Source organism: Zingiber officinale, chromosome 2A, assembly GCF_018446385.1.
Source record: "Zingiber officinale cultivar Zhangliang chromosome 2A, Zo_v1.1, whole genome shotgun sequence".
Taxonomy (NCBI): domain Eukaryota; kingdom Viridiplantae; phylum Streptophyta; class Magnoliopsida; order Zingiberales; family Zingiberaceae; genus Zingiber; species Zingiber officinale.
The window spans coordinates 6641845-6652486 of NC_055988.1; the positions used below are offsets into that span (position 1 = coordinate 6641845).

General features: G+C 39.7%; 2 protein-coding genes across 2 annotated transcripts; both read left to right on the top strand.

Annotated features, from left to right (window-relative positions):
• The first annotated feature begins 687 nt into the window (after positions 1 to 687).
• On the top strand, positions 688 to 9337 carry LOC122043516 (subtilisin-like protease 4). Its single transcript, XM_042604149.1, has 3 exons — positions 688 to 1240; positions 1349 to 1606; positions 8769 to 9337. Exons 1-3 carry the CDS (start codon positions 688 to 690, stop codon positions 9335 to 9337), a joined length of 1380 nt encoding a protein of 459 aa, XP_042460083.1.
• Positions 9338 to 9385: 48 nt separating this feature from the next.
• On the top strand, positions 9386 to 10024 carry LOC122043517 (subtilisin-like protease). Its single transcript, XM_042604150.1, has one exon. The coding sequence runs from the start codon at positions 9386 to 9388 to the stop codon at positions 10022 to 10024; it is 639 nt and encodes a 212-aa protein (XP_042460084.1).
• The last annotated feature ends 618 nt before the right edge of the window (positions 10025 to 10642 follow it).

Genomic DNA, 10642 nt, shown 5'->3' on the forward strand with positions numbered 1-10642 from the left:
ATTATTAAAATAGTAATAAAATCTTTAAAAGTTCGGATGAAAATTTAAACCGTAGAATTTAAATCCAAAACTTGACAATTACAAATTTTCCTATAATAAATATAGATTTTTTAATTTTATACCAGTGGCCGCTGATCAAAATATGCTTCTAAATCCTAAGTAAAACATCCTTTAAAATTCAACATGTTATATTAAATTAGTCTTGCATCATCAATTGATCTGCAACGTAACGGTATTGAGCGGTACAATGATCGTTCTCAGTTGATAACGAGAAGATGTTCTAAAGAGATAAGGAAATAGTATAGGAGAGGCAACATCTTTAATTATATTTTCTATTCACTTATCTGAGTACAAATTATATTTACTAAACAACAACAATAAAAAAATCAGATCTTTAATTTATTACAAATAAGATCGTAAACCTTCCTTAAATCTACCTTCAATTCATTTTGTTTAATTATTATTTTTAATGTGAGAAATTTGAATGTTATAAAGTTAAATTTCTCCAAATTAAGCAAGCCAGCGTTTAAGAATCGCTCATTCACATAATTACTATTTGATTGACCAGAAATTTAAAATTTCCATGAATTATTATATTTTAATGATATATGTTATTCTATATTTATTAGCGTATTGTACGGCTCTCTCATATAGTAGGGAGGATTTTTGGCGATTTAGATTTCTAACATGGATCTTACGCCATGGCTGTTCTTTCTTCTCCTCGCCTTCTTCTTGAATCCATTAAGCACCTCTTCTTCTTCTTTGAGCCGTTACATTATTCAAATAGAAGAGCCGATTGAGTTGCTGGTGGAAGCAAGCCTGAAGAGGTGGCACGAATCTTTCCTGCCGCCGGCCGTCGAGGGGTCTAGCGTCGAACCACGGCTGCTGCACTCCTATAGCGACGTCTTCAGCGGGTTCGCCGCCACGCTGACAGACGAAGAGTTGCAGGTGATTAGGAAGAAAAGAGGCTTCGTGCGCGCGTTCCCCGATCGAGTGCTGCGCTTGATGACCACCCACACTCCGGATTTCCTCGGACTTGAGGTCGGGAGTAAGGGGGTATGGAACGACTCAAAGCTCGGGAGCGGAGTCATCATCGGAGTTCTCGACTCCGGCGTGACGCCTGGCCATCCTTCCTACAACGACGAGGGCGTCCCGCCTCCACCCTCAACTTGGAAGGGCTCGTGCGAGCTCGAGACCGGTTGCAACAACAAGCTGATCGGCGCCAGGTCGATGATCGCTGGCTCGGGTCGGAGTACTCCCATCGACGAGATCGGCCACGGGACCCACACTTCAGCTATCGCCGCAGGTAACTTCGTCTGCGACGCGAGCTACCTCGGGTTGGCCAAAGGCACGGCCGTCGGGATGGCCCCTCGGGCTCACCTCGCCATCTACCAGGTCTGCGACCTCAATGGCAAGTGCAGTATCGCTGATGCCCTCGCCGGGTTGGACGCAGCTGTTAAGGATGGCGTCGACATCCTCTCTCTCTCAATCGGCGACCGTTCCATGCCTCTTGATCAAGATCTCATCGCCATCGGTTCATTCGCGGCGGCCAAGAAGGGCATCTTCGTCAGTTGCGCCGGTGGCAACGATGGACCTGTTGAAAATTAAACTTGATTTTTTGTTGATAAAATTTTATGAAGATAAAATGGTGATGTGGCAAGTCTTGACTAGCGATAGGATAGATATAGAACTTGATGAATTGATAAGAGTTCGTAGAGATAGAATTTATTTATTATTATTTTTTAAATATCATGATTATCTCATATTAGTGCTTATCCAATAAGCCTATAAATATGTACTTCTTTTTCATGAATGAACAAGTTGAGTTTTCTATTTTCTTCTACTCCTCTTCCACATAGAGTTATTTCTCCTCTTCCACATTTTTTCTTCTATAATTCTTTTTTCTTCTCCCATAATTTCTGTTTCCAACAAAGTGGTATCAGAGCTATGGCTAATGGAGGTATGGTTCCCTTCCAAGTTCCAGTACTCAAAGCGAGTAATTATGACAATTGGAGTATCAAGATGAAGGCGCTTCTTGGAGCTCATGATGTTTGGGAAGTTATAGAAAAAGGCTACGTTGAGCCTCGTGATGACTCGACGTTATCTCCAACTGAAAAAGACAGTCTGAGAGATTTAAGAAAGAGAGACAAGAAGGCTCTCTTCCTCATTTATCAAGCTTTAGATGAGGATGGTTTTGAGAAGATTTCAAGTGTTACTTCAGCCAAGCAAGCATGGGAAAAGCTCCAAGTCTCATATCAAGGAGAAGAAAAAGTAAAAAAGGTACGACTTCAGACATTAAGAAGTCAATTTGATGCTCTTCGTATGAAAGAAGGTGAGTTAGTATCAGATTATTTTTCTAGAGTCTCTACCATTTCCAATCAATTAAAGAGAAATGGTGAGAAACTAGAAGAAGTAACTATCATTGAGAAAATTCTTCGATCATTGGATTCAAAATTTGATAGCATTACAACCATCATCGAAGAGACCAAGGATCTACAAGTCATGACGATTGAGCAACTGCTGGGTTCATTACAAACCCATGAAGAAAAGAAGAAGATAAATGAAGAAATTACTCAACAACTCCTAAAGACGACTCTTCAACCGACAAAGAAAGATGAAAGCTCCAGTAATAATAGAAGTCAACGGGGAAGAGGTCGTGTATATGGACGAGGCCGTTCTAATGAGCAAGGATGGGTCTCCAACAACAACAATGAAAGGGGAGAACATTCAACAAGAGGACGTGGAAGAGGGTATACAAACTCGAGGTACGATAAATCTCAAGTTAAGTGCTACAATTATGACAAATTTGGACATTATGCAAAAGAATGTAGATCGCCCAAGAATAAAGTATATGAAAGAGTAAATTATATGGAAGAAAGGAAAGAAGAAGATGACACCCTACTGCTAGCGTATAAAGATAATGAAAGAGAAGAAGATACAATTTGGTATCTCGACACTGGTGCAAGCAATCATATGTGTGGGAAAAGAAACATGTTCGTAGAGCTTGATGAATCAGTTGGTGGTAATGTATCCTTCGGAGATGAATCAAAGATTGAGGTAAAAGGTAAAGGTAACATTCTCATCCGTTTGAAGAATGGAAAACATGAATTTATCTCAAATGTTTTCTTTGTACCAAATATGAAGAGCAACATCCTAAGCTTAGGACAACTTTTGGCAAAAGGGTATGATATTCATCTAAAAGATGGTATGCTCATCTTGAAAGATCATATTGGTTGCTTAATTGCTAAGGTACCTATGTCAAAAAATAGAATGTTCTTACTTAATATTCAAAATGATGTCGTTAACTATCTGAAAGCTTGTTACAAAGACATCACTTGGCTATGACATCTTCGATTTGGACATCTGAATTTCGGAGGACTAGAACTGCTTTCAAAGAAGGAGATGGTGAGAGGACTACCTTACATCATGTTGGTTGCTACTCGGAAAACCTATAGGTTCCACTGTACAAAAATTTTGTACAAAGGTCTGAACCTTTTCCTAGCTACCATGTGTTCTTTTAAATTAAATTTTGGATCGCCTGCGGAACTTAACACGTTTGATCCAAAACTTAATATATTTGTTCCTTTAGGTTTTGACTTGGATCTCCTGCGGAACTTAACACGTTCGACCCAAGTCTCCTTAAGTTATTAATTCCATTAAATATTAATTTCCATAATTGGTTCCCAGTACTGACGTGGCGAGGCACATGACCTTCTTGGATATGGGAGCAACCACCGCCGACTAGACAAAACCTTTTATAGAAAGCTAATATTTAATTTCCTAAAATAACTTTAGGTTAACCAAAGAGAACAATCAAATCACAAGGAAAAGAAAAAACAAAAGAACACAATATCGAAAAATATATTCGAAATTCTAGAACGTAAGCCTCTTGTATTTGGTATTATTTCCATAAATAACTAGCATGATGCGGAAAGGAAAAATTACTAGTTATACCTTGTAGAAAAACCTCTTGATCTTCTACCGTATTCCTCTTCTAACCTCGGACGTTGTGTGGGCAACGATCTACCGAGATGAGAAACCACCAACCACCTTCTTCTCCTCCAAGCAAGGTTCGGCCACAAAGGAAGAACTTCACCAAAGAAGAAAACCAAAATACTAACCAAGCTCCAAGAGATGCTAGCTTTCTCTCCTTCTTCTTCTTCTTCTAAGTAGTATCCGGCCACCACAAGAACTCCAATAGGGATGAAGTATTCGGCCACCACAAGAGGAAGAGAGGGAGAGGATGATGGCCGGCCACAACACCAAGGAAAAGAGGGAGAGAAAACAATAGAGGTTGTGTCTCATGAAGATACCCTCACCCCTTCTTTTATATTCCTTGGCCTAGGCAAATTAGGAAATTTAATTACAATAAAATTTCCTCAATTTCCTTGACATGATTTAATTGAGAAAAATAAAATAAAATTTTCCAAATAAACCTACATTGGCTGGCCACATCATTGGAGAACAAATTGGACAAGTTTCAATCAACAATTAAAACTTCCTAATTTGTTTTCAGAAATTTTAAAAAATAAAATTTCTCTTTAAAAATCTCTTCATGGTTGATAAAAGGAAATTTCTATAATTTTAATTTTTATCAACATGTGAATAATTTTAAAGAGAAAATAAAATATCTCACCAATCTACAAATAAGGAAAGAGATCTAATCTCTTTCTTTAATCTTTTGTAGATCTTTTATAAGAGAGATATTTTAATTTAAATTCTCTTTAATAAATTATTTCTTCCACGAAATAAAAATTAAAATTAAAATTCCTTTTTAATTTAATTTGGCCGGCCCCCACTAGCTTGGGTTCAAGCTAGGGCCGACCACCCAAATTCATACCTAGGCCGGCTCTAGCTTGTTCCCAAGCTAGCTTGGCCGGCCCCTATTGGGTGGGTATAAAAGGTGGGTATAGGTGGGTATAGAACTCTATAACTAAGAGGCTACGATAGGGACCGAGAGGAGGAATTGGTTTTGGTCTCCCGATAAAATTAAGCATCCCGTGTTCGCCCCGAACACACAACTTAATTTTATCAATGATAATTCATTCCACTAGAGAACTATCATTGAACTACCGCACCAATCCCAAATTACATTTTTGGGCTCCTTCTTATTATGAGTGTGTTAGTCTCCCTGTGTTTAAGATATCGAATGTCCACTAATTAAGTGAGTTACTGACAACTCATTTAATTAATATCTTAGTCCAAGAGTAGTACCACTCAACCTTATCGTCATGTCGGACTAAGTCCACCTGCAGGGTTTAACATGACAATCCTTATGAGCTCCTCTTGGGGACATTCTCAACCTAGTATCTCTAGGACACAGTTTCCTTCTATAATCAACAACACACACTATAAGTGATACCATTTCCCAACTTATCGGGCTTATTGATTCATCGAACTAAATCTCACCCATTGATAAATTAAAGAAATAAATATCAAATATATGTGCTTGTTATTATATTAGGATTAAGAGCACACACTTCCATAATAACCGAGGTCTTTGTTTCTTTATAAAATCAGTATAAAAGAAACGACCTCAAATGGTCCTACTCAATACACTCTAAGTGTACTAGTGTAATTATACAGTCAAGATAAATTGATACCTAATTACACTACGACCTTCTAATGGTTTGTTCGTTTCCATTTTGGTCGTGAGCTACTGTTTATAATTTATAAGGTACTGATAACATTATCTTCTGCATATGACACCACAGGCTATGTTATCTACAATATAAATTAATTGAACAACTACAAACAAATGTAGACAATTTGACCAAATGTGATTCTTTATTCATAATGAATGTTTACAAAGCTTAGGCTTTCAGTATACACTCCAACACATCAAACATCCTGATCAAGTATGTGAAGCATGTCTACGTGGGAAGCAATTTAGAAGAGGTTTTCCAAAGGAGTCAAGTTCAAGAGCTCAAAAGCCTCTTGAACTTATACATACAGATGTTTGCGGTCCGATAAAACCAAGTTCACTTGGTAAGAGTAATTATTTCATTCTTTTCATAGATGATTTTTCTCGAAAAACTTGGGTATACTTCTTGAAGCAAAAATCGGAGGTCTTCGGCATATTCAAGAAATTTAAAGCTACCATAGAAAAGGAGAGCGGTCTCGAGGTCAAAGTTATGCGTTCTGATCGAGGAGGAGAATTCACCTCAAAGGAGTTTCAAGAATTTTGTGAGACCAACGGAATACGACGACCCTTGACAGTTCCAAGATCCCCTCAACAAAATGGAGTGGCAGAAAGAAAGAATCGAACCATCCTTGACATGGCAAGGAGCATTCTCAAAAGCAAGAGGCTACCAAAGGAACTTTGGGCAGAAGCGGTTGCATGTGCAGTATACTTATCCAACCGATCACCAACTATGAGTGTGTGGGGCAAGTCACCACAAGAAGCGTGGAGCGGAAGGAAACCTGGAATTTCTCATCTAAGAGTTTTTGGGAGTATAACACACGTTCATGTGCCTGATGAAGCAAGAAGCAAACTGGATGATAAAAGTAAGAAATTTATTTTTATTGGCTATGATACTAACTCAAAAGGGTATAAGTTATACAATCCAGATACTGGGAAGACAATCATCAGCCGAGATGTCATATTTAATGAAGAAGAAGAATGGAATTGGGAATCTCAAAATAATGATTACAACTTCTTCCCATACTTTGAAGAAGAAAATGTGGAGCAACAAAGGGTAGAGCAAACAAGAAAGGAGCCTACTACTCCACTAGTAACACCAACATCAAGTACTCAAGAGAATTTATCTGCATCAACTTCAAGTGAAAGAGTACCACGCTTTAGAAGCTTACGGGAAATTTATGAGGTAACTGAAAATCAAGATAATCTTACTCTATTTTGTCTCTTTGCGGATTGTGAGCCTATAGATTTCCAAGAAGCTATAAAAAGCAAAAGGTGGAAAGATGCAATGGATGAAGAAATCAAGGCGATAGAGAAGAATGACACATGGGAGTTAACGGCACTTCCTAAAGAACATAAGACGATTGGTGTGAAATGGGTGTACAAAATAAAGAAGAATGCCAAAGGAGAAGTTGAAAGATATAAAGCAAGATTGGTGGCAAAAGGCTACAGTCAAAGATCTGGCATTGATTATGATGAGGTATTCGCTCCCGTTGCTCGATTAGAAACTGTCAGACTAATCATTGCTTTAGCAGCTCAAAATAAGTGGAAAATACATCAAATGGATGTAAAATCTGCTTTTTTAAATGGAGTTCTTGAAGAAGAAGTCTATATTCAGCAACCATCAGGTTATGAAGTTAAAGGACAAGTAGACAGAGTTCTAAAATTGAAGAAGGCTCTTTTGGGCTAAAGCAAGCACCAAGGGCATGGAATAGCCGAATAGACAAGCACCTGCAAGAGAAGGGCTTCATCAAATATCCTTATGAACATGCATTATACATTCAGAGTAAGGATAAAGATGTTTTAATTGTATGCCTATATGTCGATGACTTGATCTTCACAGGAAGCAATCCAAGTATGTTTGGAGAATTTAAAGAAGTGATGACTAAAGAGTTTGAAATGACAGATATTGGGCTCATGGCATATTATCTGGGCATTGAAGTGAACCAAAGGGAAGATGGAAGCTTCATCTCACAAGCAGGTTATGCAAGAGAGATATTAAAGAAGTTCAGGATGGATAACAGTAACTCTATAAATACCCCAGTAGAATGTGGAGTCAAGCTATCAAGGCATGATGAAGAAGAAAAGTTGATCCAACATTTTTTAAGAGTTTGGTTGGAAGTTTACGATACTTGACGTGCACAAGGCCTGATATTCTTTATGCTGTTGGACTTGTTAGTCGCTACATGGAAGATCCAACTACTACCCACCTTAAGATCGCTAAGAGAATTTTGCGTTATATCAAAGGTACGATAGATTTTGGATTACTTTATTCAACATCTAACCACTTCAAACTTGAAGGATATAGTGACAGTGATTGGGGTGGAGATATAGATGATAGAAAGAGCACTACAGGATTTGTGTTCTTTATGGGAGATACAACTTTCACTTGGATGTCGAAAAAACAGCTTATTGTCACACTTTCTACTTGTGAAGCAGAGTATGTGGCTGCGACTTCATGTGTTTATCATGCTGTTTGGCTCAGAAATTTATTGAATGAGTTAAGTTTACCACAAGAAGAGGCAACCAAGATACGAGTTGACAACAAGTCTACAATAACACTAGCAAAAAATCCAGTCTTCCATGATAGAAACAAGCACATCGATACGCGCTTTCACTATATCAGATAATGCATTACAAGAAAAGAGGTGCAAGTGGAATACATAAAGTCTCAAGATCAAGTTGCTGATATTTTTACCAAGCCACTCAAATTTGAAGACTTCATCAAAATGCGATATTTGCTTGGAGTCACAAAATCAAGTTTAAGAGGGGGTGTTGAAAATTAAACTTGATTTTTTGTTGATAAAATTTTATGAAGATAAAATGGTGATGTGGCAAGTCTTGACTAGAGATAGGATAGAGATAGAACTTGATGAATTGATAAGAGTTCGTAGAGATAGAATTTGTTTATTATTATTTTTTAAATATCATGATTATCTCATATTAGTGCTTATCCAATAAGCCTATAAATATGTACTTCTTTTTCATGAATGAACAAGTTGAGTTTTCTATTTTCTTCTACTCCTCTTCCACATAGAGTTATTTCTCCTCTTCCACATTTTTTTCTTCTATAATTCTTTTTTCTTCTCCCATAATTTCTGTTTCCAACATGGACCTGACTACTTCACCGTCTCCAACGAGGCACCGTGGATGCTCACCGTGGCGGCCAGCAGCGTCAATCGAAGCTTCAGGGCCTTCGTGAAGCTTCCCGGTGGGAAGGTGATCTCCGGAGAGTCTCTCGACCAACCTAGCAACTTTACTAAAAGCTCTCTTCCCCTATATTACTCCACCGAGTCACCGACCTGTGACATGGATCCTCCCGATGATAGCCACAGGGGCAGTGTCTGGGTCTGCGAGGCTGACATCAGCCGTGTTGTAGGTGTGGCGGCATTCGCCAAGTCCCACGGTGCCAGGGCGTTGATTTCCATTTCCCCGAAGATAGAGGGTGCCACCGTCCGGATTACCAAGATGGACTTTCCCGGAGTTATGCTTGCCAACCAAGAAGGCTCCGAACTCATATCGTATTGGAACTCTGCTTCCGACCCCTTCGCGTCGATCATCTTCAGTGGGATGGTTCTCAACGTATCCTCCAACCCAACCGTGGCTTTTTTCTCTTCCCGAGGGCCATCTCAGGCATCACCGGGAATCCTAAAGCCAGACATCTCCGGCCCTGGCCTTAACATCTTCGTGGCCTAGATTCCGTCCGGTGACACTCCGGAGTACAACATCGAATCCGGCACGTCCATGTCATCTCCTCACCTTAGCGGAGTTGCCGCGCTCTTAAAGGCCGCACATCCTATGTGGTCGTCGGCAGCTATCATGTCGGCGATCATCACCACAGCAGACGCCAACGTCTCTGATGAGTTTCTTGAACCGGCGCTCTATTTCGCCAAGGGCGCAGGACACGTCAACCCTAACAAAGCTGCCGATCCTGGTCTTATTTACAATATCACCAACAATGACTATGTCTCCTACATTTGTGGCAAATTCGGCGAAGGCGCTAGAAATATAGCTCGCGGAGTCGTGGACTGCTCGAACAGCATGACCGAAGAGGAGCTCAACTACCCGTCAATTCTGCTGACCCCCAAATGTGGGACGGCTGCCAAAGTTACCCGGACGGTCACGAACGTCGGACCAGCAAGATCGAGCTACAAGGGGTCAGTGACCATATCGAAGACTTTCGTGTCAGCTACTGTCACCCCCAAGACGCTAACGTTTACCGAGCTAAACGAGCAGAAGTCATTCACCGTGAGTGCAGAATGGGGCATCGACAGAGCTCCCACTTCTGGCAATCAATTCGTGGAGGGAAAGTTGACTTGGACCTCCAATGATGGTAAGCATGTGGTGACCAGTCCATTTGTTGTCCCCTCCCTGGAGTACTGATGCTATGCTCTAGCTTGTCTTCTGTCTTGCAAATATTAATATTTTTGGTTGTTAAGAAGAATGTAGAATGAATAAACTGGGTTGAGACTCAGAATAAATAAATATTTTTTCTTTCAATATCATAAATTAACATTTTTATAGACACCACGATTTTTCTGGGCTGGGAAGAAGGTAAAAGGTGAATATTTTAGGAAATTAATAATTTAGAAAATTCAGTCAAATGCCATTATTATTTTTCAAACTATTAATATCAACGAATAACACATTACTATATCATCAAAGACCATCAATTGTTCCTCCTTTGCAGCTCTGGCTCCTTTTGACTGTGGCTTCTGATTTGTCCCAGTGGCCTCATTACGTATCTGGAGAAGAAGAGAGTGCTAGTGGTGGGCACTGGGCCGGTGTTTTCGACAAGACCTTTCGACGATAAAGTTAGTGAAGATGCCGAATGGAGAGAGGGGTCGTCTCCACTTGCGAGAAGAAGAAGACCTCCTCAAACCTGGTGGTAGTGTTCCTTTTACATCTTCAAAAGAGATCTCCACTCCAGCCTCGTCGTACGCCAGACAGTGGTCACGTAGACTAAGCTTATGGTTTTGTGTAGGGATTAGGAGACAATTG

Excerpts from the sequence above, each read along its gene's own strand:
- LOC122043516 (XM_042604149.1), top strand. The coding sequence starts at position 688 with ATGGATCTTACGCCATGGCTGTTCTTTCTTCTCCTCGCCTTCTTCTTG. Across the intron at positions 1,241-1,348 it reads CGCCAGGTCGATGATCGCTG|GCACGGCCGTCGGGATGGCC; the intron begins GCTCGGGTCGGA and ends GGTTGGCCAAAG. Across the intron at positions 1,607-8,768 it reads CGATGGACCTGTTGAAAATT|CCGTCTCCAACGAGGCACCG; the intron begins AAACTTGATTTT and ends CTGACTACTTCA.
- LOC122043517 (XM_042604150.1), top strand. The coding sequence starts at position 9,386 with ATGTCATCTCCTCACCTTAGCGGAGTTGCCGCGCTCTTAAAGGCCGCA.